General features: G+C 46.2%; 2 protein-coding genes across 2 annotated transcripts in view; one reads left to right on the top strand and one right to left on the bottom strand.

The window, feature by feature from the left end:
• Enosf1 (enolase superfamily member 1) overlaps positions 1-11,859 on the top strand; it is a 32,421-nt gene extending 20,562 nt beyond the window's left edge. Inside the window, exons 10-16 of the mRNA XM_070029471.1 lie at positions 1,270-1,357; positions 3,333-3,467; positions 6,350-6,391; positions 7,254-7,383; positions 7,629-7,728; positions 10,841-10,922; positions 11,666-11,859. Of these exons, the coding sequence (XP_069885572.1) occupies positions 1,270-1,357; positions 3,333-3,467; positions 6,350-6,391; positions 7,254-7,383; positions 7,629-7,728; positions 10,841-10,922; positions 11,666-11,767 (679 nt within the window). The 3' untranslated portion in view covers positions 11,768-11,859. The remainder of the gene's footprint in view (positions 1-1,269; positions 1,358-3,332; positions 3,468-6,349; positions 6,392-7,253; positions 7,384-7,628; positions 7,729-10,840; positions 10,923-11,665) is intronic.
• Positions 11,860-13,458: 1,599 nt separating this feature from the next.
• Positions 13,459-25,565, bottom strand: Tyms (thymidylate synthetase). Its single transcript, XM_070029472.1, has 7 exons — positions 25,355-25,565; positions 23,449-23,522; positions 21,302-21,476; positions 17,991-18,092; positions 16,666-16,841; positions 16,287-16,358; positions 13,459-14,259 (listed from the first exon to the last, which is right to left on the bottom strand). Exons 1-7 carry the CDS (start codon positions 25,518-25,520, stop codon positions 14,122-14,124), a joined length of 903 nt encoding a protein of 300 aa, XP_069885573.1. The 5' UTR covers positions 25,521-25,565; the 3' UTR covers positions 13,459-14,121.
• Positions 25,566-25,769: the final 204 nt, after the last annotated feature.

The raw sequence follows: 25,769 nt of genomic DNA, 5'->3' as shown, positions 1-25,769 counted from the left end.
CTCTCCTTCCAGTGCCACACATCTAGGAGATGAAACTCCCACCTGGTGTAGATTTTTTTGAGGAAGGGCTTAATGCTGAGAAGGAAGAGAAGGCAGTAGGTGAAGTGTATGTGTGTCCATCTGTCTGTGTGTCCCACAGCCAATGCTTTTGAGGAAGAGTAGTTGAGTATTTAGGAATGCAGAGGGAGGACCCCCAAGCAGTCCTAGAGTAGCAGCCAGTGGCCACTGTTAACTCAAGTGCAGCCTTGACAAGGATTATTCTGGGGGGTGGCTGGTAAAGGAGGGGGAAAACAGGGGGCACATATATACAGCCCTCTTGTTCCTTCTGCAGGTAACAGTGCTCACACTTTCATGATGGAAGTCACAGGGAACATGTGCAGAAGCCAATATCTCAGGGGCATCGTAGGACATATACATTAACTAGGAAGCTTTCAGAAAGTGGCCAGTATGTGTAGGAGTCCTCTGTAAGGAGCACTCAGCACCAGTCTGCTGCTCTTCAGTATGTAGCCAAGGCCCTTCTCTCCCTGAGGTCAGGCCCTTCACCCTGGGAGCGCACCTGCCTGTGGTCTTCCTCCTGTGAGGCTCATCGTAGACAGAGCCCTCTGTCGTAAGGCCTGTTATATGTAGGCCTTTACAAACCACAGTGGATTCAGGATATAAGTGGGTAACACCAGACATACCTTGTCAGCTTGCTGACCCCTAAGCCTGCGCTTTTCTGACTGCAGTCTTTTAATTTTTTGTTGCTTTTTAAAACACAGCAAAAACTCAGGTAACTGTATTAAACTCAGTTAAAAATTCCTGTATTCCTCATCCCTCCAGCAAGTAAGAGACTTCATTGCCTTGATACTAACTAAAGACAAGCAGTCTGCAGGTTTACTATCAAGTGACTTGTCTAAAGATCAAAGGAGAAAGAGCAAGAGGTTACTGGGGCAGTCTGTGAATCATTAACAGATACAGCAACTTCTTCAGAAAAGCTAGGTGTTTTTGCCAAGTCAAAGAACAGAGCCAATCCAGACAATGGTGGCTCACACCTGTAATCATAGCTACTCAGGAGGCGGAGATCTGGAAGCCATCCCAGGCAGGAAAGTCAATGAGATTCTTATTGCCAATAATCCACCAAAATGCTGAAAGTGGAACTATGGCTCAAGATAGAGCTTTTAGTCTTGTGTGATAAAGCTCAGGGATAGTGACCAGGCCTGAGTTCAAGCCTCAGGACTGGCACAAAAATAAAAAAAGGGATCTAAACTAACCAGCCAAATGTGATTACAGGTTTAAAGTAAAGGTTGGGGCTGATCTCCAAGATGACATTCGTAGATGCCGCCTCATTAGAGACATGATTGGACCAGAGAAGATTTTGGTAAATAGTCTCATATTCTCTCTCACCACCTTTCACATGCAACCTTGCATGAAGTGTCGCTACCACCTCGACCAGCAAGGAAGACGCGACACCGGACTCTTCTCTCTGCAGTTTATTCAGGACCTTTTAGTAATCTTCTGACCCCAACCCCGGGGAGAATTCCCCACAGCCTTAAGTACCCGCTGGGTAGCCAACCCTGATACACCACGTGGGAACCACCAATAGGTTCAGGTGCGCGGAAGCAAGCCAGATTCTTTGCCTTAGCCATATAAGGAGTTGTTTACCACGAGAGCACTCGCCATCGGGAAGGCGGAGGGCAGAAGCCGGCGCCATCTTCCAGGTGCGGCCTCTCGCAGCTCTCTACAATGAAGCCTTTTTGGGGGGAGATGGATGGGGTACTAAACTCAGTGCCTTGTGCATGTTAGAAGAGTGTTTTACTACCCAGCTTATATCCCCCAACCTGAGGTCTTATCTAGAGTCAAAATAAATTCATGTCAAGCAAGCTAGAATATTAGAAGTTTTTAAAATGTACTGTCATACAATAGGTGAACTCAAGCAACTTTGTACACTGGCAGTTTTTATTCTTGTTAACATGGATAAACCTGAACAAACAGACCTACCGTTGGTGCTCTGCTATCTCAGTCACTAACCTTCCTAACCCTTCCATCAGGTGGATCAGGCAGTATGTTTCAGAGAGCCTTTGTTGAAGAAATATTGAAGCTTTTGCTGATATCTTAAGGATTTGTCATTTATGTCTGTAGTTGTGTGTGTGCGTGCATGTGTGTGTGTGTGCGTGCATGTGTGTGTGCACGTGCACGCGCTGCGGCGTGCGTTGGTTTTTTCCACTCATGGCTGGCATTCTCATCTCCAGTTCTAGCTCTTTGCTGGTTAGTTAGCTCTTAGACTCTCATCCAACCTTGACTCACTTAGCTTTTAGACTCTCACCCAACCTTGATTCTCAAATTCTACTCCCTTGAGTAGCTAGGATTATGATAAAGTGTGAGCCACTGGTGCCTGGTCTGAGAGTAAATATTTATGGAAGTTATTACACACAAAATATTTTCATATAGTAAGTCACATCAGATGTTTTTATGAAGGTTATTTTTTTAAATGAGGCTTACTCAGAAGTTCCATTATTTATATATACATTAATGCTACTTTTGCTTTATGAGGTCATCCTTGTCCAAATAATTTATGATAAAAATTGATTCTGAGTCTACTCTCTCTGGTTCTCGGTGTCCTGTGAGGAAGTTCTCACCACTTAGTGGGCTATAGATACTTGTTTTCTTGTCTGTCTTGTCCAAGTGTGGTAAGGCTAATGCCATTGGGATGGGGGCCCGCTCTCCAGCTCTGCATACCCAGCTTTGACTTCCAGGCAGGATGACAAAGCAGAGCCAGGGCCTGAAGGGCAAGGCCTGAACTTGAATTTATCATTTCCTGGGCTTACTGTTACTTCTCTACACCAGGGTTTTGTTAATCTGTAAAATGGATTCTTGTGTGTCTCCTCATAGGATTAAGTATTAAAAGCAACAAAATCTGTTAAGTGCCTGGTAGAGTAGGCGCTTCACTCAGTAGTATTTATTAATATGTTAGATACATGGTGGACAATGGTCAATAAATGACTGGTAATTCAGTATTGACTGAGCATATGATTCAGAATGCAACAAAATGGTTCCAAGAGAATCTTGCACTGCACAAAACCTTATGGGAAGAGGCCATCTTAAGTGCAGGCCGGTCCTCAGCTCCAGGAGAGCAAGCACTTAATGCTCATTCCAGGGTACTTCCAGACTTCACAGTGATTCACAGAACCACTTTCATCTCCTCTAGAAGACAGAACCTGAAGGCAGAGTTCTAGTCTTAATGGCTACACTTTTGTGCCTTTCATTCAGGCAGAAGGCTAGGCCTTAGCAGAGTAACAGCATTTTCTCCCTGGGAGCAACAGCTCTACAGTGAAGTGAAGGGTTTGAACTTGCAGATGATGGATGCCAACCAGCGCTGGGATGTGCCTGAGGCAGTGGAGTGGATGTCGAAGCTGGCAGAGTTCAAGCCATTGTGGATTGAGGAGCCAACATCCCCTGATGACATCCTGGGACATGCCACCATTTCCAAGGTACAGAGACTACCACTTATGCTGTCTCAAACATGTAGTTATTTAATTTTCCAACATGGTCATGGCAGACCCCAAAATTCCCTCACCAGTGCCTTTTACATTTTCTGCTCAAGTAGCTGAAATAGTCGTGAGTTGGGCCTACAACAACAGTTGTAGGGTGGCCATCCTTTTACCCACTTACTCCCATTTGTCAGACACACAGTAAGTTGCTAAAAGTTGAAAGGCTACTACCAACTCCAAGATGAATAGACATGGTTACCCTAGTACAACATATTTAAGTATAAACAGTCCCTGACTGGTGCTGCATGATCTTTATGATGGTGCAAAGATGCGAGGCATTCAGAAGAATCTACACTTCACGTTTTGAATGGAGAGTTCTGGGTTAGTGGTATGCAGTGCAGTATTTGCTGCCATGCCCAGTGGTGGCAAGCATGTGCCACAGCTCCCTGCCCTGCAACTACAAGGGGAAACCACCTGTACTCTACAGTGTGCTGTTAAGCTAGAGTGTTTTGTAGGTTGGATGTGTTAAATGCATTTTCTACCTAAGACCTTTTGATCTTACAGTGGGATGATCAAGACCTATGTAAACTAAAGAACATCCTGTACTTTATTCGCCCACAGAAAACCAAAAAAGCATGCATTTCCTCTGCTTGATCCCAAAGAAAAGGTTCCTTAACAGATGTCAGGATCAGGCCTCCCAAGGAAAAAGTTGCCTGTTTCCAGGGAGGCTTGAAACAAATTCATACTAACTGGGGGCCAGTTTCTGCCTTTAAGGTTCAGGAAGCACCTGCTACATCAGAACATCTTGAGACCCCTTCTTCCTGTGCAGGCTGGCTCCCCTGCTCAGGTTGACAGCACTGAATGGGTTATTAGTAAGAAGAACTGTAACTTCCAGGTTTTCATCCCCAACCCACAGAGAGATCTGTAGGAAGCCATTGTGAGCCAGAAGCGACAGGACGAGACTACAGGCTACAGGGAATCAACGCAGAGACTATTACAGAATTTGAATATGCAATAGCATCAGACCACAGTGGTCCAGAAAAGCCATCTCTACACTGACTGGCCTACTTCTGGCTCCAGAGCCTCATCCCTTTCCTTGGACACATAGGTAGCCAACTTTGCCTCTGATGCCCTTCCATCGGATAACCAAGGACATTGTGTCCTTGGCTTAGTACATTTTTGGCTACTAGTCAAAGTCCTGCCTCCCTGGGAACATTTTCTCCCTAAGCTGACTTTGCATAGTCATACTCACCCCATTAGGAATTGATCTTAAAACTTTAAGTCTGAGTTCCAAGTTCTGTGAGGATGGAGGTCAGGGGCCATGCTTTCAGTAAATCAGTGTACAATCTGTCAGATCCTTTTTGGAGCCGAGTCTAAAGATTGCCCTCCACGCCCCACTTACAGCCTTGCTGGAAAGGAAACACGGATATTTGAAGCAAAGACAAATAAGTGAGAAAGCCAGGACACTGAGTGTTGAATGCCCTGGTCAGAAGCTCAAGAAGGGAGATATGGCCTTGGCCAGCAGGAGGTGGCCTGGTAGAGACTAAAGGTGACTCTAAAAAATGCCACACTACAGGCTTATTTAGACAAACTGAACCTACTTAGTCCCACTTGCCTTTGCTCCTTGTTTTGTGTTTTTTGGTTTGGTTTTAGTGGTACTGGGGATTGCCCTCTGGGCCTTGCACTTATGTGCATCCTACCATCAAGCTACATGTCACTCTGGATTTAAAAAAGAAACATTATCTAGAGCTGCACCCTAGTGTTTTTGAGATAAGGTCTTACTACGTAGCTTGGAGCACTTCATCTTCCTGTGTGCTGGGATTGTGAGTGTGCACCACCTTGAGAGTTCGAGAAGAGTTGTTGGACTATATTGAATGCTTTGGGCCTGGCACCACTTGACCTCTGCCCACCTGGAGTCTCCTTGGAAGCTCTTCTGGGGTTTGACCCGCAGACATTTTGTATACATAGTGGAGTCTCAAGGAACAGGCAACAGGTGAGCCAAAACAGGGACAGCAGGTCCAGGCCAGTACCCAGAGGAGACCCAAGGGGATGCAGAATGCATTGGGAAAGCAGCAAAGAGGCAGCACCTGAGGCCAGTTGGTGGTTTCTATTTCTAAGAACACAGCCCAGCAGAGGGAGCCATTATGGATTTTCAAAGGAGGGAATTACACAGTAGTCATTCTATGTCTAGCACTGTGCCTGACTCAGAGTGGTAGCTCTTAGCACCACTGATGAGAAGGAAGACCAGGCAGAGGCTAAAGATGCCTGGGGAGGTGAACGATGGAGTCAGTCCAGTGGAGGCTGGGAGCAGCCTGGCCCCAGGTGACGTTAGTGAGTAGCTTTTCAGGGTCAGTAGAGAGGTCACAGAGACCAGCATTGACGATTCTAGCACTATACTGGGTGAGGAGTTCATCCGGTGAGCAATGGTCTGTCTTCAGTCACCATAGAGCTGGAAGAGTGAATAGAGGCTTGAGAAGGTCTAGAAGAACCATTACAGGAAGACAAAAAGAAGGGAAGAAAGAGTGTTGAACCTCAGGAAGCAGTAAGTGGAGGCTGGACTCCATGCCTCCACATTGGCCACTTCTGCAGTGGCCATGTTTTTTTCCCAGTCGCACACCAGTGTGCAGACCCTGGAGTTGGGAGACAGGATAGTAGGAGGGGGTCTGTGGAGCTGTGGCCAGGAAGGGAGCAATGGCAGCACGTGAGCAGTGTATGTCTCCCTCTGTAGCCACAGGCACAAAGCCCCCCAGACATCCTTCTGCAGGGCTTTACACATTGAACAGCAGGGATGTTTCCTTCTTCAGCTATAAATATATTGTTTAAACATTAGGAGCTGCTGTCCACACGTTAAGAAAAGTAACAGCAGCTTGCTTCCTTTGTAGGCACTGGCTCCACTAGGCATTGGTGTCGCCACGGGAGAACAGGTGAGTGATTGTCCTGCTTGTCACAGGCTGGCCACTTAATAGAGGATGCGCATTAGGCTTCAGCACCTGTTGCATTTTGAAGTTGTTTTTATCATCTTAGCAATTGGCAGGCTGGGGATGTGGCTTCGTGGTAGAATGCTTACCTATAAGGCAGAAGGCCCTGGGCTCAATTTCCAGCACTGGGGTGTGAGGGGTGGGGAGAGAGGGGGGAGGACAGTTGATTAAGATCTAGTCAGATCTAGCTTTTAAAAAATGAGGCTTTTTCTACAATACATGACTCAAGTCATTGATTTTGTTTTCAGTGTAGAATCAAAATTGGCAAGGCAGTAATTTAAAGTTACCATTGCATGAACATACATGGCTTTAAAAAGGCTAGCTTCTAGTAGGAACTGACATGGTGGCTCACTTTTTATGCTTCTAAACTGAGTGCCTGGTGCCAACAGCTCACGAGCGTAAGTGTGAGGGACAGCTTTCCCAGCAAAAGGAGCAGTACTGCTCAGTCACAGTCCCATTTGTCACTGTTCTGCCTGTTCATCACTGTCAACAATTTCATCTAGAGGCTCCACTTTACCTCCCACTCATCACTGATGTGACAGTTACTCCCTCAGAAATACTGAGCTGGTGTGACTTCCACCTGACTCACGCTGTCACATCTGCCAATGAGCAAAGAAGTGGGTGCAAAGTCCCTGCCTGCTGTGTCAGGGGCCACCTCATGCTTACTGAGAACACAGAGGAATTAGTCCCAGCTTCCCCAAGGCTGCTGTGAGAAACACCTGGCCAGGAATTGCCCTACTGCTGGGTTCAGGGGTCCTGAAGGCCAAAGGCTGACTCTTGTTGGTGTTATTTTTTATTGTATTTCCAGTGTCACAATAGGGTGATATTTAAGCAACTCCTCCAGGCAGATGCCCTGCAGTTTCTCCAGATTGACAGCTGCAGACTGGGGAGTGTCAATGAGAATCTCTCAGTTTTACTGATGGCCAAAAAGTTCGGAAGTAAGGCTGATCGTGGAGGCTGTCAGCCAGGCCTCCCACCCTCCCCTCCCTCGCTGCCTGTGATTCCCTTGACGCTCTTTCCATGTTGATTTTTTTCTAACTCTTGTAGTCCTAATCAAGGAATCTTGGATGATCTGCATCCTAGAATTTCTTTCCTAAATATTAATGATCTAATAATCGGTGAGCATGAACAAAAACTACAGGGTTACTACATTTCGAATAAAACAAGAATGTCTTTCTTCTAGTTCCTGTCTGCCCCCATGCTGGTGGTGTTGGCCTCTGCGAACTAGTGCAGCACTTGATTATATTTGACTTTATATCAATCTCTGGAAGTCTAAAAAACAGGTGAGTGATATGGCACTAGCTCACTTTACTGTACTAGCATCCCTTAAGCCAGCCAGATCTTTGAAAACTCCTGCTTTCATGAGCAAATATACAACCCAATGCACTGCTGAAAGGGCCTAAAGAATACTAGCTTCCACTTGGGTGCAAGTCCCTGTAATCCTAGCTACTCAGCAGGCTAAGATCTCAGGATCTCAGTTTGAAGCCTGCATGCACAGACAAATCCAAGAGGCTCTTACCTCCAATTAACTAGCAAAAAGCTGAAAGTGGAGGTATGGCTCAAGTGACAGAATGCCAACTGTGAGCAAAAAAGCCAAGCAAGAATGTGGGTCCTTGAGTTCAAGCCCCATACCAGCACCTCCCTCCTCCCCAAATAGGATACTAGGGGCTTGTGCCCATAATCCTAGTTACTCATGAGGTTGAGAGCTGAGGATCATGGTTTGAAAACCAGCTGGGGAATAAGCACATGAGAAGATTCTTATCTCCAGGTAACTAACAAAAAGCCAGAAGTTGAACCAAAGTTCAAGTGATAAGAGTACCAGCCCTGATCAAAAGAAGCTGAGACAGAGCACTAGGCTGTAAGTTCAAGCCCCAGTACTGGCATACACAACAACAACAAAATACCCACTAGCTTCCAAATTAAGTAGACCCAATGGTGTTCAACTAGACTCAGGCTGTACATACAGATGAGTTGGTTTTGCTTCAGCTTTTCTACATAAGGCACTTAAAGGACCCACCAGAGCAGTAGTCATTTTCCTACTAGAAGGCTGGGTTCTTGGTAGCTGACTAACTGCTTTGTATGCTAGGGCTATGAGTTCTACCCAGAACTTCTCCTGCAACCAGTTTTTTCCAACTTTCTACAGCCTGGCTTTCATCATGCCTGTTCTGCATTTCGTTCAGATCTCTTCCTGATACTAGAGGCTTCCATTATATGCCTCCACAGCTTTATTTAACTAATTCCACTTCATTTCTTAATATACTGCAGGTCAACCAACTTACCACTCCTCCCTCCCTCCTTAAGGACCAAACCAAGGATCCTTCACATGCCAGGCCAGCAATCTACCACTGAGTTACACCTTACATCCTCAAGCAGATATTAAACTGGTAGTCTCCTGGGGGAGACAGCACATGTGTGGCTTGATTTGTCTCCTGGAATTAAATGTCACAAAAGGCTCATAAATAACATACTGAGGAAAAGTAAACACCAACTTCAAGAAGAGAAATAGGATGTCAAGGCACATAGAAGGCTTCAGTTGTAGTGAGATAGGTGCTTCCTTTTAATATGGCTTACCTATTTTTATACTGTACGTTGAAGGACATTAGATTGGAAAGGAAACAGCTTTCTCCATCCTGGAGCTACCATTAAATTATTTGATTCCACTTGAGTCTAAACCTGTTGGATTGGTGGAAGATGAAGGTTGGGACTAGATAACCTTTTTCACTTGCAGTGAATCCTGATCCTAGAGTGAAGAAAATGTTTCTAGGTTTTTGGTTTTTCCCCTCCTTGGCTTCTGCTTTCATGCTAACAGGGGTCCCATCAAGCTCAGAGTCCTGCAGGTCTGCAGGGATGAGGAGCGTCACCCTGCGGCAGCTCAGGACACCAGGTTCATGCGTGATGCCCGCAGAGCAGTGTTCTTGTACATGTAAAACCACCACACTGACCTCAGGTGCAGTCAGACCTCAACTTGGCTTTGCCCTTCCCTCTGCATAGAATGCCAGTTTATCTTTCAAGCCCACCTGTGCAATCCCAATGGTTACACCGTTCTTTCCAGATGACATATAGCACATGAAGTCAGTGGCCTGTGATCATTCAAACCATGAAGCTCTTGTCAGTCTTGTATATCCCTGGCACCAAACATGTATACTACCTGTCACAGCTATTTGTACCAGGGACAAAAAGACATAAGGTTGGGGATAGTGGTACAAATCTGTATTCTTAGCTACTTGGAAACAGAATAAGGGGTAGTCTGAGGCCAGTTTAAGAGGGGAAAAAAAATAAAATGAAGAAACAATAAAATGAAGACAAGGTGCAGTAGAACCTTTTCAAGATCCTGAGTTCAGTGTCCACTAACATACAGAATCAAGTATGGCTAGGTACTGGTGGTTCACATCTATAATCCTAGCTACTCAGGGGGCTGAGATCTGAGGATTGCAGTTTGAAGCCAACCCAGGTAGGAAAGTCCTTGAGACTCTCATCTCTAATTAGTCACTCAAAAAAGCCAAAAGTGGAGCTATGCTCAAGTGGTCCCAAGCAAGAAGAATGGAGACAGTGCCCAGATCCTGAGCTCAATCCTCAGGACCAACACCAAAAAGGAAAAAAGAATCAAGTTATGTTACCTGTCCCCATAATGTACCTGACCACAAAACTAAAAGGCTGCTGACAGAAGTTGAACCAATTGACATGATTAAACCCTGTGCTTTTCATCCAAGTCATGTGTATAGCTTCAAGGGACCTCATTTAGTGGTTTAATCCATCCAACCTGCCCCCAAAGGCACCCAAATAACCTGGTATTTATGGACTCTGAGTCGGCACATCACAAAACCTTGTGGACAAAGGACTTTCTGGTTCCTGTCTACATTTCTATGTACAGATGAAAGCATCTTAGCTACTAAGAGGTCAAGGACTTTGCATAGAAATAAGTGCAATCATAGCTAAGCCTTTATGTCAGTACCCCACCCCCCTACCCCTACCTCCCTGCCCCACCGCCTTTCACTGAAGTGCTGGGGACTGAAACCAGGGCCTCATGTGTGCTAGGCCAATAGTGCACCCCTGAGCTATAATCCCTTCCCCATTCCTTCTGGGCACTACTGTGTGTGTGTGTGTGTGTGCGCGCGCGCGCGTGCGCGCGCACTGCGGCTCCAACTCAAGGCCTATGCACTGACCCTGAGTTACTTTGCTCAAGGCTAGCACTCTACCACTTGAGCCACAGCTCCACTTCTGTTTAAGAGTCTACCCAGGTTGGCTTTGAACTGCCATCCTCAGATGTCAGTCTCCTAAGTAACAAGGATTACAGGTATGAGCCACCAGTACCCAACTCACGCTCCAGCTTTTAACAGCAGCTCAGATACTACCTAACTTTAGGCAATGTTACCCTACTGTGGTTCCTTCCCCCAGGATGTGTGAATACGTGGACCACCTGCATGAACATTTCAAGTATCCAGTGATAATAAAGCAGGCCTCCTACATGCCTCCTAAGGTAAGCGGGGGCTCGGGACACCTTGTAGACAGACATGCCACCAGCCACCCCTGTGCCTAAAACACAAGAACATGTGGCTCTTTAGTAAGTCTATATGAATTTAAGGCCTGAGGGTCAGAGCTGAGGCCTTAAAACACCCCTCCTGGTGGGCACTAATGGCTCACCCCTGCAATCCTAGCTACTCTGAAGGCTGAAATCTGAGGATTAGTTGGCTAGGCAGGAAAGTGTGAGATTTTTATCTCCAATTGAGAAGAAGAAAAAAAAAAGCCAGAAATGGAGCTGTGGCTCCAGTTTGAGAGCACTAGCCTTGAGCAAAAAACTCAGGGAAAATGCCAAGGCCCTGTGTTCAAGCCCCAAGACCTGCACCAAAAAAAAAAAAAAAAAAAAAAAAAAAAAAAAATCCACATTCTGGAGGGGAAAAAAAAACCCAAACCACACCTGGCACCATGTATAAGTTAATGATCCTAAAAGGTTTGACTTCAACTGTGTAATCTGGGCCATTTATCCCATTTTCATTCAGATGAGTTTATTTTCATCAGCTATCAAAGGAAGTTTGATTACTTTGGTAATTTTTGGTAATCTTGAGTAGGCAATTGAGTATAGCCTTCTGCTCTTTCAGACAATCTGAGTTTCTTAAATATGGAGCTGTCTGACTGACTTCTGAACATCTCTAGTAGCAGGGAACAAATAGGCATTTTTGTCCCCTGTAGTCATTACCATCGTGCACTTGATGTCTTTGCTAGGCTGCTGGCTACTCCACAGAAATGAAGGAGGAATCAGTGCAGCAACACCAATACCCACATGGTGAAGTCTGGAAGAAACTCCTCCCGGCTCAGGAAGATTAAGTGTTTGGCCCAAATGCCTCTAAAATCTCTTAAATGAAGACTTCAAACTTCATCCTTCCCAATTCAGTTAAATATCATGTTAGCCTCATGAATCAGCTCATTGTGATTACTTTGAAAACATCAATACAGGCCAGGTGGTTCATGCCTGTAGTCCTAGCTACTGAAGAGGCTGAGATCTGATCATGATTCAAAGCCAATCTGGTAGAAAGTTCCCTTGAGGCTCTTCAATCTGGGTGCATCAAAGGGAAGATGATTTCACAGATTAGTATGGCAGCCCTTCTCTCTCAGCTGATTTATTCATGACTGGTATACTACCACTTGACCTATGCCTCCAACTCTATTTTTTGCTAGTTAGTTGGAGGTAGAATCTTACACTCTTCTGCCCCAGCTGGCTTTAAACCTCCATCTTCCAGGTCTCAGCCCCCTGAGTAGCTAAGCTAGGACTACAGATGTGAGCCTCTGGTGCCTAGCAGCATCCCTTTTCCTTATCATACTTAAGAAAATTTACACTATTAAAAAAAAATGGAGGAAACTGAAGGAAATGGTTCATAGATTACCCCTTCCTTAACTTTCCCCGAGTTTTTTCCCTACCATCTGTGCCCACAAGTTACAGAGCTCATTTTCCACGCAGTATACAGGGTACTACTGGTGAGTCACACCTGTAATTCTAGCTGTAAGGTATATTAAATAGGTAGGTTTCAATAGCCAATTAAGAGAACAGCACTGGGTATTCAGGCAGGAAAAGAAGTTTATTTACTGATCAGCTGCTGTGCTTAGTGGAGAGAGAAGGCCAAAAGGGGCCACTCACCCCCAGGCCAGGACTTATCTAAGTCAGGGATGGGAAGAGGTGTGGCCACACTGGATCCAGATGTGACCTGGTGCCCAGGTCCTTCCCATGCCTGGGAGGCGGCCCAGGATGTGACCTAGCAGGAGGGGGAAGTGACTGCTTCCAGGTGTGCCTGTTACCTAGGAACACAGATACCAGATGGAAACTTAGCCAAGAGGTAGGGAAGTGTCTACACAGGGCCTGTAGGGCTCGGAACAGACTTTACACTAGGTACTCAGGAATCTGAGATCTAAGAATTGCAGTTTGCAGCTAGCCTGGGTAGGAAAGTCCAGGAGACTCTTTGTACACACGTACACACACACATACTCACGTGCGCGAGCACACACACACACGCGTGTGCGCACAGCCACAAGTGGAGCTGTGGCTCCAGTGGTAGAGCACTAACCTTGAGCAAGAAAGCTCAGGGACAGTGCCCAGGCCTTGAGTTCAAGCCCTAGGTCCACAAAAAGACAACAACTAAATAGCCATTTTATTTTAATATAAAAATGCAGCTAGAGGGCTGAGAAGGTGGCTCAGTGCTTGCCTTGCATGCATGAGGCTCTGGGTTCAATTCCTCAGCACCACATAAGCAGAAAAAGCCAGAAGTGGAATTGTGGCTCAAGTGGAAGAGCACTAGCCTTGAGCTGAAGAGCTGAGGGACAGCACCCAGGCCCAGAGTTCAGGCCCCACGACCGACAAAAAAAAAAAAAAAAAAAAAAGCAGCTAAAATAGATAAATCATGGAAAAACAGAGCAAAATAGCATTTATAACGTATATTGTACCCTGCTAAAAAGCATGTATTTGAAGGTTCAGTTTTAAACAGGAACTGAGCAAATAGAAGACACAATGGAAAAAAAGGGGCAAATAAAAAAAGAATGTTCTTTATTATAGCAGTATACAAAACAAAATATAACTTTATAAACAGTTATAAGCACCCTGTACATGGGATTGATGGTGTTATTTCAAGTTCAGAAAAATAGCTTAAGCAGTTAATGTCACCAGCCTTCATGAATGCCTGGGCTTGAAATAATCCCACATATCTGTAGTTAACTCACCTCAGCATCTCATGCACCCTAGTGAGCTCACCCAACTCAACAATGCCTTCCATGACTAAAAGAAACAGCAGCAGGGCACTGGTGGCTCACGCCTGTAATCCTAGCTACTCAGGAGGCTGAGACCTGAGGATCCCGGTTCAAAACCAGCCCAGGCAGGAAAGTCCGTGAAACTATCTCCAACAAACCACCAGAAAACTGGAAGTGGCGCTATAGCTCAAGTGGTAGAGCACTCGCCTTGAGCTGAAGAGCACAGGGACAGAGCTCAGGCCCAGAGTTCAAGCCCCACGACCACCAAAAAAAAAAAAAAAAAAGAAAAGAAACAGCAATATCCTTCAACACTAATAAGTAGTAACTGGTAAGTTACTCACTGGTTTTTGACCTCTGTAGTTGCTTTTTCCTTTAAACCAAAAGTAATTTTCACCTGGGTTTCTAAAGGCTGGCAACACCTTTGTAATAGCTTCTTTGAAAGTGCTCTAAACAGCCATTTCCATTTTAATAGTTGGATGAGGATTATACCCTTCAATCTGAAAGTCTTCAACTTTGAAGTCATCAATTGTCTCTACTTTTCGAAGGATTTTAAGCTTTGGGAAAGGTCTTGGTTCTCGCTGAAGCTAAAAGAAAATCAGGTCATTATTTCGCAATTCAGAGGCAGTGTGCTTAAATTCTGTCTTTATGAGAGAAGCACACAGTATTTTATCAACACCGTAGGTACATACTTCCTGGAACCACTACTGAGCATAACCACCAGGTCCCGGTATTTTGTGATGTTAAGACAGCCTCAGATGATTCACCAGATATGAGTACTTACTATAAATCCTAGTAAATTTATTACACATGTGGACCCCGCCTTTTTGCTTTTCCATCTGTAACTCACAAGTGCATTCAATATGGCAATATGGTTGCACTGGGCTCCATAATTCCCATCCCAAAGGACCATGGCATAAAGAACAAAAGGAGGCATCTGTTGACAATTCATAGAAAGGGATGCCAGCCAAGACTCCTGGGATGCATGCACACATAGTAGCACTTAGGACTCTAACATTAAGCCATGACCTCATATTACCATGTCCCTCATGATAGAGCAGATGGACCGAGAGCAGCTGATCTACCTGCAGTTACCTCTACTCAAAAGACCCAAACCAAATAGAAGGAACTTAGGTATGTAATCTGGAAGGGACTAATGTTTTATTTCCTTTGGGGCTTATAATGCAGATGCTTTCTGTTTGTCAGTGGAGGGCTCAAACTCAAGGCCTGGGTGCTACTCCTGAGCTTTTTGCTCAAGGCTCAAGTACTGTTACCACTTGAGCCACAGCTTCACTTTCAGCTTTCTTGGGTGCTTAATGGAGGTAACAGTCTCAGGGACTTTCCTGCCCAGGCTGGTTTTGAATTGCAATCATCGTATCTCAACCTCCTGATTAGTTAAGATTTCAGGAGTGAGCCTCCAGCGCCTGGCATATTTTCATTGATCATTTCAAGTCATCATTCGCTGGCTACTACAGGGGTGGGGAAGGGCCAAGTGCCATTGGATTCCAGGGCCATACAAAATTATCAATACAGAAAGAGGGCTGTGGGAAGCCAATAAGAAACAAAGGAGGAGCATGTGTATCCGTCCCATCATGTACCACATGAGTTCTCTGGCCTTATGTGGCCGAGGCCAGACAATCCCCACCCCAGCTAGGGATCTGAACAGACAAGCCCTTGCAAGTTATGACTTAAATACTGTATTTGACACAAAATTAAGAACGTTGGCATCTCAGTACTCCTTCAAGTAAAAATATGAGTTAAAATGCCAGCTCAGGGAAGATCCCAAATGTGGCTCTTCCTCTCTGGTACTCAGGCATGACATATTTACCTTAGACACAGCATCAAGCAAAGTGCTTTTGATGTAAGGGTTGCTCCACAAAAATCAAGAAAAGATGCCAGGGCAGGGAAGGTGGCTCAGTGGTAGAGTGCTTGCCTTGCATGCATGAGGCCCTGGGTTCGATTCCTCAGCACCACATAAGCAAAAAGAAAAAAGCCAGAAGTGGCAATGTGGCTCAAGTGGTAGAGTGTTAGCCTTGAGCTGAAGAGCTGAGGGACAGCGCCCAGGCCCAGAGTTCAGGCCCCATGACCGGACCCAAAAAAAAAAAAAAGAAAAGATGTCAAACTCAAAAGAACATACCACATGCCAAGAGCAGTGGCTCATGCCTGCAATTCTAGCTATTTAGGAGGCTGAGATCAAAAGATCACAGTTTGAGGCCAGCTCAGGAATACATGTAAGACCCCTTTCCCAATCAATAGCTGGGCATGATAATGTACATTTATATCCCAGGCTGGTTAGCTACTTGGGAGGCAGAGATCAGGAGGCTCATAATTCTAGGCCAACCATGAGCTTTGTAAAAAGTTCACATGATTCTGTCTCCATGGAAGAAGCTTGGCATGGCAGTACATACCTGTCATCCCAGTTACTGTGAGAAGTGTAAAATAGGACTGCAGTTCAGATGTGTCTCTAGGCAAAAAGTAAAACCCTATCTCAAGAAACAATGTAAAAAATTGCTGGGGTGTGGCTTAGTGGTAGAGTACTTGCCTAGAAAGTTTGAGTCCCTGAGTTCAAGTCCTAGTACCATCAAACAAAGAATATAACATGTATTATTCTTACCTGAATTTTCAGTGGCTCAATGTGATTCAAGTAAATATGTGCATCTCCCAACGTATGTACAAAGTCACCTGGCTAAATAAACAATGGGAGAAAGCAGAACACTGTTAGTTTCAATTCCTTTAAAATGTCAACCAATTACACACTATATAGAGTACACAAACTACCCAAGGTTTTGTTTCGTTTAACAAGAGTACCACAAGAGTGGTCCTATATGAGCCTATTAGATCACAAAGATCTCACAAGACAGGAAAGCCCTAGAGTGAGCCAGTTCACATCTTTCTCTCTCCAGTGTTCCTACCAATCAGAGCACATTGTTCCCCGTAAAAGAACTGAAGAGCTCAGAGCACTTGGCTCCACTTTCTTTCCAAGAGCATCCCACCTGCAAGCCTGTGATGTGTGCAATCATGTAGGTGAGCAGGGCATAGCTGGCAATGTTGAAGGGCACACCCAGGCCCATGTCTCCAGACCTCTGGTACAGCTGGCAGGACAGCTCCCCATTCACCACATAGAACTGGCAGAGGGCATGGCAGGGAGGCAGCGCCATCATAGGAAGATCTAAAGAGTAAGTGCAGAGGGAAAGGTGCTATCAGTAAGGGAAAACAGAAGCAGAAGCTGGCTCAGATGGCAGATATCAGGAAAACAGTCCCCGGACACAGCCATGCCCACCACCACTTCCCATCAAGTGGTAACAGATTCCCCCCCAACCCTCCAAAAAAGCTCCAAGTTGATGGAAAGTTTGTCAGTGTGAAATCTCTGCAGATGTATATTTATGCGGAACCAGTATTTGTCCACCGGGGACTGAGATGAAGGATTTCTACTTCCATAGCAGCACCGAATACAGGAGGAATTATTTCATTAGCAGGGGCCATTAGGAAACAGTTCCTGTGCACATCCTTCTCTATTAAGCCTCTTTTGTGGATGCAAATATCCCATCCTAGGTTCTTATTACACCCTGGCAGAGTCTAAAATTACAATATAATTGCTCAGATAGTGAGATAGAGGTGACCCAAAACTTTATCTGCCCCAAATTAAAATGTTAAAAAAATCTTAGGGCCAGCAATTATGTTAGAATGCAAAACCAAAAACATAGCAGCAAAAGAAAACCCTAACTGTACTTTAAAAAATTGTAGGTATGGTGTGCCTATTATCACAGCTACATGAGAAGTAGAGACAGGAAGATCAAGATTCAAGGTTCATTTGGGTAAAATGTGAGATTCTATCTCAAAAGAAAAAAAAAAAAAAAAAGAACCAAGATGTGCATGGTTGCTCATGCCTGTAATCCAAGCAGAAATATGACAATCTTAATCTGCGGCCAGCCCAGGCAAAAGCACAAGATACTACTTGAAAGACAAACTAAAGCAAAAAGGGCCAGAGTATACCTCAAACTAGCTACAGTACATACCTAGCAAGCTTGAAGCCCTGAGTCCAAGCTCTAGCACTGCCAAAAACCAACATAATAAACCGTAGGTATATTTGCATAGACAATCTAAGGCTCTTTTGGAATAAGAACAAATGCTTAAATTAAGATGTGAGCCCAAACCCATATAAGAGTGAATTTGGGGTGAAGCATGACCACACCAGGTTACGTGACAGCTTTGTGGCTAGGAGGGTTCTCAGGGTCCTTGGTCACAGTGGTGCCCTGCACATGTTATCCTCCGAGCTAACTAGGATAACACAGAAAAAGATGGCTGGGATGTCCTCTACCTTTCGGGTTCCAGGCACACATGATGATCCGACGGTCATCAGGGTTGGTTTTGATGGTGTCGATCACTTTTTGCAGCTGGTCTACTCCTTGACCTGTGTAATCTGCAAATTGTCCAGAAGAAAGGACGTGTGCATGTTTACTCATAGTATCTCACAAGGTGGCCCCGAGGTCATCTCTTACAGGCCTCACTGTATGTTCCTCCCTGACCCAAGGTTATACGACAGCCAGCACATTCTGTGCCTCTCTCACATCTCAGTGGGTTGAGTTCAAGGCCCTAGCTGAGTTCCTGAGTCTGTTTTCTGGAGCTGTGACGGTCTGTTTTCCTGTATACTAGTCTCTTATATTTTCGGTCTGTACAATTTCATTTTCTCCTCTAACCTTTCCCTCTAAGTGAGGTGTTTAGGAAATTTAATCCAATTATAGTGTTTAGCGACTAAGCCTTTGGGAGGAAGCTAAGCCCAGATAAAGTCATCAGGGCAGAAGCTCCATGGTTTTATAGGAGGGAGAGACCAGAGGAGACACACATATGCTTCCTCTGTCTTGTCATTTGCTATCCCGTGTCACCTCAGGATTCTGCCATTAAGAAGGCTGTCACCAGATGTGAGCACTTGAACCTCCAGAACTATGATCTAAATGAGTAAGTCTCTTTTCTTTGAAATTAGTTTGGTATAGTCATAAAGTAGTAGCTTTCAAGTAGTTTGGTATAGTCATAAAAATAAAATAAAATAAAAGGGCTAAGAATGTGTCTCAGTGGTCCAGTGCTTGCCAGACATGCAGGAAATCTGGGTTCAATTGACAGCACTGGGGGAAAAGAAAAATCAAAACAAAAAACAGACTAATCCACTATCTCCAATCTCAGCTATTTTAGATTCTTCTAAACATTCTGTAGGACTTAAGTCTACCCAGCAACCATTCTGGGCACATGTCACCGATACAATCTAGTTCATTCTTGCCCCACACAAGCATGGACCTTCAACAGAAGACAGCATTGCATAGACCATGCCTCCTTTCTGTGACCTAGGCCCCACCCTACCCACGCTTCCATCAACAGTCCTGTACACAATTCAGTGACTAAACACACCACTGACTTGTAGATATTAAGAAATTTCAAAGATTTTCATGATTAGGTACTTTTCTCCCAGTTCAGGTCTCTAATTCCCTGCTCCCTTTTGAGATATGCCTGGAAGCTGAGAAGCGATCTGTTAATGAAGAGCAGAGCTTCCTGCTCTCCATTCCCCCTGGCTCTCCCTCCCTTCTAGGTGAGGGGCTCTCACATTTGAGAAGAGGTGTGGGTGGGAAGTTCTTCTAACCACATTTCCACAATGGTAGTATTGGAATGATTTTTAAGCCAGGTTGCCAGTGTCTCATTCCTGTAATTCTAGCTACTCACAAAGCTAAGACCTGAAAGACAGAAGTTCAAAGACCGCCTGGGCAGAAAAGTTCTGGATACTCCATCCCCAATTAACCAAGAAAAATCCACACTGAGGATGTAGCTCACTGACTGTGAGTAAAAAAGCCAAGTGAAAGACTGAAGCCCCAAGATCAAGCTCCAGAACCAGCATAAAAGAAAAAAAAAAAGCCATGAAATATTCTGTACCTTGACTGTGGTGGTAGATTCATGAAGTGGACGTGTGTGCTAATGTTACACATACACCTACAAATATGTGTATAATGCTGATGAGCCCTGGGGGCTGGGAAGGTGGCTCAAGTGGTAGAGTGCTAGTCTTGAGTTGAAGAGCTGAGGGACAGCGCCCAGGCCCAGAGTTCAGGCCCATGACTGACAAACACGCAAAAAAACTTGATGAACCCTGCAGATTGCACTACTGCTGATTTATGCTAGATGGTATACAAAGTGTTGCCATGGGGGAAACAGGTTGAAGAGTACAGGAAACTCTATCATGTCTTTCCCAATTTTCTGTGTGTGAACCTATTAATTTAAAATGAAAAATTTTAAACAAAGACAAATTTCCATATTGGCATATAACAGCTGGCACACATACAACTTGAAACTTATCTTATCAGACCATAAGAAATAACTGACTCCCAGGCAGGATGAAAGGTAACTAGCCAGGGAAGGACCCTCATCTCCAGAGGAAGAGACTCAACACACTACAGACCACTCACATGAAGAACAAACAGTCTAGTCTACGGTATTTTCTCTTTTTGTTTTTGGTGCTGGCACCAGGCCTCAATTTGTGGTACTTTTGTTCTGCTTTTTTCTATCATGGCTGGACCGCTATCATTTGAGCCAAGCATCCAAGTTAGTTTTTAGCTGGTTAATTGTAGATAAAGTGTCTCTCAGACTTTTCTGCTTGAACTAATCTTGAACCTGGATCCTCAGATCCCAGCCTCCTAAATAGCTAGGATTACAGGTGTGAGCTTCTGGCACTCAGCACACATTGTGATGAAGTATGTACTAACATTAAATTTACCACTAGATCCATGTCCAGGTATGCAATATAGTCGCACCGAGAGCATTCACACTGTTGTAGAACCATACTATCCCCCCTCCAGCACTCTCACTACACACTAATTCCCCATTCCTCTCTCCTCCCACAGGCAACGCCCACTTTACTTTCTGCCAGGATGAATTTGTCTACTTCTGGTCATTTAAAAACTTCTGCATTTAAAACTTCTGGAAGTTGCCAACATTAAAAGTTCAGGATCACACATAAATGCAGGTCTAGGCTTTTGTTGAAGAATGTGGGTACCACCAGGTCTACATTCATCCAGTTAGCTAAAGTAAGCTATAACCATCCCCTTTAGATGGCATGCCTTTTGTCCAGGTTGCTGGTCCTGCCCAGCCAGTAAAGTGTCACTTCCTACAAAGAGGCACACCCCTTCCCAGGTGGCATTTGCTTTGAAAACTATGCATAAGACATGAAACACCAAAGACCAGGCTCTGTGACACTCCAAAGGACAAAGGAAGGTCCAAGACCTGGAGTGAAATGTTGCTTTAGCCTGCCCTAAAGAGGTGACCCAGCCAACTGTGCTGTCACTACAGTGTCACCTACAGCATGAGAAGGGAAACCACAGCCACTTTTTCATTCTGTTCTCCTGAGACTCAAGTGGTAAAGCACTAGTATTGAGCACAAAAGCTCAAGGACAGTGTTCAGGCTCCTTAGTTCAAGCCCCAGAACCTTAGTTCCAGTCCCAGAACTAGAGCACACACACACACACACACACACACATAAATCCAAAAAAATAAAGTTAGGCATAAACTGGGATGCTGGCTCATCACCCCCAGACTTTACCTGAAACCATGGATTGGACTTAGCTAGAAGTCTAAGGCTTTGTACTGTTTCCTCACCTGAATCCATATCTTTGTAGTCTGCTCCAAAATGCCTCCACTGGAAGCCATAAACTGGGCCCAGGTCCCCTTCTTTTCGGGCAGAAAATCCCAGGCTGTCCAAAAAATCTCGGGATCCATTGGCATCCCAGATTTTCACTCCCTTGGAAGACAGTTCTTTGGCATTTGTGGATCCCTGCAAAAGATGAGGATAGAGCAGGCATCTAAGTGGATTTCAAGCCACCTGGGTACAGGCCAAGAGGCTCTAGGCCACTGGAGGATGGCCACTTAACCATAGCCATGTATGGAGCCCATTCTATCTTGAAACTGACTAGTCTCAGCACAAGCTTTTGGGCGCGTATAGAATGATTAGACCACCTCTCAAGCCATCTCCTATCAGTCACACATGACCAAATTTGGATACCGTGCATTCATCTCTTATCTGTGCCACCATGCTTACCCCCAATTTATACTTTCTATATAATCTACACTTAAAAGGCTGTTCTTTTGCAAGGCCTTATGTTTTGACTTCACCATGATATCCTCATCTGTATCCTGATCATGCAGGATCAGAACAGACCTCTCTACCTTTCTAGAGCCTCTGGTTATTGGGTGTCATGTACACATGGGCTCTGTGCCCCACCATGCTACGTACCCCTCAGCTCACCCCTCTAACCTCATCTATAAGAGCACAGGGGAAATATTGACATATATCTTTGTAAGAAACAGTTAACACTAGGAAATGCTTGGAGCCCGGCATTAGCCCTCACATGGCCCTGTGTTGTTTACAGATACCAAACTGTAGTTCAGGCATGCTAGAACTCCTGGATTTGATGAAGGTCCCAATGGATCAGCTTCTCAGATGAGCACCTCACATGTCTGGTAAGGACTCCTTAGAATACTGAATTTCAAGCTTGATATTAAAACACAGGAATGCATTTTAGGGATTCATCTCCCTCCCTACTTCACTTTCTGTTGTTGAGTTTGTACTCATTTTTTTCTCACAAGTAATTTCTCAGTCTTTCATCAGCTGCTTTAAAATTCTCTATTTTCCATCCATTTAGCTAAGCTCTAAGAATGTCCTCTTTGAGTGCATACCAGTGGCTTACACCTGTCATTTTAGCTACTCAGGAGGCTAAGATATGAGGATCATGGTTTGAAGCCAACCCAGGCAGGAAAGTCCATGACCCTGATCTCCAATTAACCACCAAAAAGCAGGAAGTGGAGCTGTGGCTCAAGTAGTAGAGCAGAAAAAGAGCAAATAAGGCCTTGAGTTCAACTCCCACCCAGTACCAACACACACACACACACACACACACATTCTCTCTCTCTCTCTCTCCCCTCTTCTGAGCTATCTAAAGTTATGTCTGCTGCTAGAGGCTTTCAGTTGAAAGGCCAAAACCCCTCAACAACACAGAAGACAGACTAGATCAGAATATGGATCCTTTCTAAAATGTATTAATAACTCTCAGGTCTGGTTTGGCCAAAGATCACATGCCTGTCTCCTCAGATACTCTGCACAGCACCACACAGAGTATCACTGGTTCTGGATCAGGATGTAGAAAAGGGAAGAGTTAGCAATTGCTACTACCTATTAGTGATCAATAGGTACCTAACTGCTACACAGTGATCAATGTATGCTGCGTACTTACCAAGTAATAGGGCTGTGCTGTAAGCCCTAGGGATCCAAAAGCAGTAAGAGAAACATTCTTTGGTGTTTACAGGACATTTCACTTATTGTTGATGCCCCTCCTTTTCCCTCCCCCCACGGAGAAATAAATAAGGCCTAAACCTTACACCAGAGGCTGCTGCTTCCCAGAGGAGCAAAACAAAAGGCAGGGGAGGGGCGAGGAGGGGGAGTATGATATCTCAAGTCTTAAACCTGGAGATCAAGGAAGGCAGCAGACTGAACTGAGTGGGAGAATGTTCCAGGGGAGAGGAGAGGCCTGGGTGGGAATATTCCCCAGGAGGCCAGGAAGGATGGATCAGAAAAAAAGCAGTTTGGCCAGAGGTGGAAAAGGAGCCAGGAGAGGAATCTTGGCTCGTCCTGGTGAACAGGGACAGGCCTGGACGTGAAAGCTGAGGACCGACATAATCTGACTTTTAAAAGCTCCTGGCTGGGTGTCATAGACAGACAGTTGGATTTCCAATTGTAGCAGCTTCTTTACCTTGATAAACCACAGCAACTCCTCCAAAACACCTTTCCAGAATACACGTTTGGTTGTGAGCAGAGGAAATTCATCTGAAAAAAAGTTTGCCACACCATTGGCCCATGGGACAGGCCTTGCCACCACCCAACTTTCTCTGTGGAGGAAAACTGCCTAGGATGTAAAGCCCTGGAGTTTCTGAGCAATCAGAAAATGCCAGCTGCTGCCTATCGACCATCTGGGATGAGGGTGGGGCTCTCAGGCAGCAAGGCAGTCAGTAACATGTCAGACAGGGACAGCCCTCCTGAGTCACAGCAACTGGGGGGACACCATGAGTCCTATACATGAGGAGGGAGGGGAGGTTTTAATGTGGAAACAGTAAGAGCTCCTACAATTAGCATCAGTGTGACAAGCATCAGTGTGATCCTGTCACAGCACTGTGCCAACATCCACAAAGCTCCCAGGACAAAGCATGAAAGCTCCCACACCTAATTCTGCTGTGATCTGGCCAGAGCTTGCTTACTCAGAACCCAGGGGAAGTTGGCTTCATACTGGCTTCAATATATAAAAAGCAAACTGACCTATAATTTAATATGCCACAAAGAGCAACGACATGCAGGATCCTATTTAACCCTCAGAACAAGTTTCTGAGGGAACTTTCAGCACTCTATTTCACAGGCACCAGGAGACAAGCGGAAGAAGCTGTTTGGCCACGTAAGCATTCTCTCCACATATTAACCTCTTTGAGGAAGAGTAACTTGACTAAAGACTGGGCAGGAGTAGGGGGAGGGGAGGTGGATTAAAACCAGGTTTGTAGAGCCCCTAGCCTGAGAGAGCAGTTTAAGGTAATCCCTGCTTGGAGACTTCTAGGATGTCCCAGCTGCAGTAGCTGATGGAGCTTGGGGCTTCCCCCAAGTGAACTGGCTCACCTAATGTTTTCCTTTCAAAACCCTTTCATGGGGGGGAGGGGAGGGAGCGGGGCTGGGAAGGTGGCTTAATGGTAGAGTGTTTGCCTTGCATGCATGAGGCCCTGGGTTCCATTCCTCAGCACTACATAAGCAGAAAGAAGCGGGAAGTGGCGCTGTGGCTCAAGTGGTAGAGCGCTAGCCTTGAGCTAAGAGCTGAGAGGCAGCATTCAGGCCCCACGACCACAAAAAACAAAAACAAAACAAAACAAAAAAAAACCCACCCTTTCATGTCCCCTGGGAATCACCATAGCCTCTACCATAAGCACCTAGGAGGAAGGAGTCCCCCCTTCCTAGCAACTGGGGCTCAATCCCGATCGCCATTGTCCGATGTTAAAGACAGGCCAACCTCCTGCGCTCTCGGCCACCCTGACCCAAGTTAACAACCGGCCTGGAAGACTCCTTCCTCTCCCCCCCCCCCGCCCCCTTTCCCGGGAACCAGGCTGTAGTAGAAAGGAGGAAAAGCAGGGAACAGGAACTTCTTTCCAGGTTAAAGAGGGAAACAGGAACCCACAAGTTCGCGCCCAGACCCACGGTCCTTCCCTCTTCCCGCCCAGAGCATTTCCGCTCCAGGTTTTAAAATTGTTGCACAGCACCCTGGCCCACACGGGGAGGGGGAAGGTGGGGACAGGAGCAGCCAGTGCTCCAGGAAGGCCAGTCCCACTACCTAGCCGTGGGGCGAGCGGGACGGGGTCGGACTACTTTGGGGGAGGCAGCAACACTGGGGTGACCAAGACCAAAGGCAAGGGAGCCACGTGGAGCCAGGTTCAACTCCCTGCTGTGACCCAAGGCGCCTCCCCGGAGCCTCAGTTTAGCATCTGGAAAGTGGGGGATACGCGGAGGCTCCTCCCCGCATCATAGCGGAGTGGGGAGCGAGGTCGGGACTAGCCGTGGCCCGCGCGCCCCCTCCCCGCAGCCGCGGCGCCCGGTCCCCGCGCCCCCGGGGGCCCGGCCGGGGTCACCTCTCAGGTTGTAGCGCGCCTGCATGCCGAACACCGACAGGGTGCCGGTGCCCGTGCGGTCCTCCTTCCTGAAGCCGCAGCGCAGGATGTGCTCCACCTGCCCCAGGTACTGCCGCTCCCCGTGCGCCGGGGGCGCGGCGCCCTGCTCGGAGCCGGCGGCGGGCATGGCAGGCCGGGCAGAGGGGCGAACGGCGCGGAGAGCAGCGGGAGGAGGGACCCTTCCGCGCGCGCAGCGGCCCGCGCTCCACCTCTTCCTGCCGGGAAGCGCCCGCCCGCCGGAGCGGAGACCCCGCGCCTCCGCGGCCCGCGCGCGCCCCGGGCGCGCCACGTGCGGGCCGGATCTCACGCGCCCCTCGTGCTCCTCCGGGCCCGCCCCAGCTGGGAAAAGCCTGGGGACACGCGTGCACTTGTTCCT

Source organism: Dipodomys merriami, unplaced genomic scaffold, assembly GCF_024711535.1.
Source record: "Dipodomys merriami isolate MVZ:Mamm:240054 unplaced genomic scaffold, mDipMer1.0.p SCAF_2, whole genome shotgun sequence".
Taxonomy (NCBI): domain Eukaryota; kingdom Metazoa; phylum Chordata; class Mammalia; order Rodentia; family Heteromyidae; genus Dipodomys; species Dipodomys merriami.
This window is presented reverse-complemented; position numbering and strand designations above follow the sequence as displayed.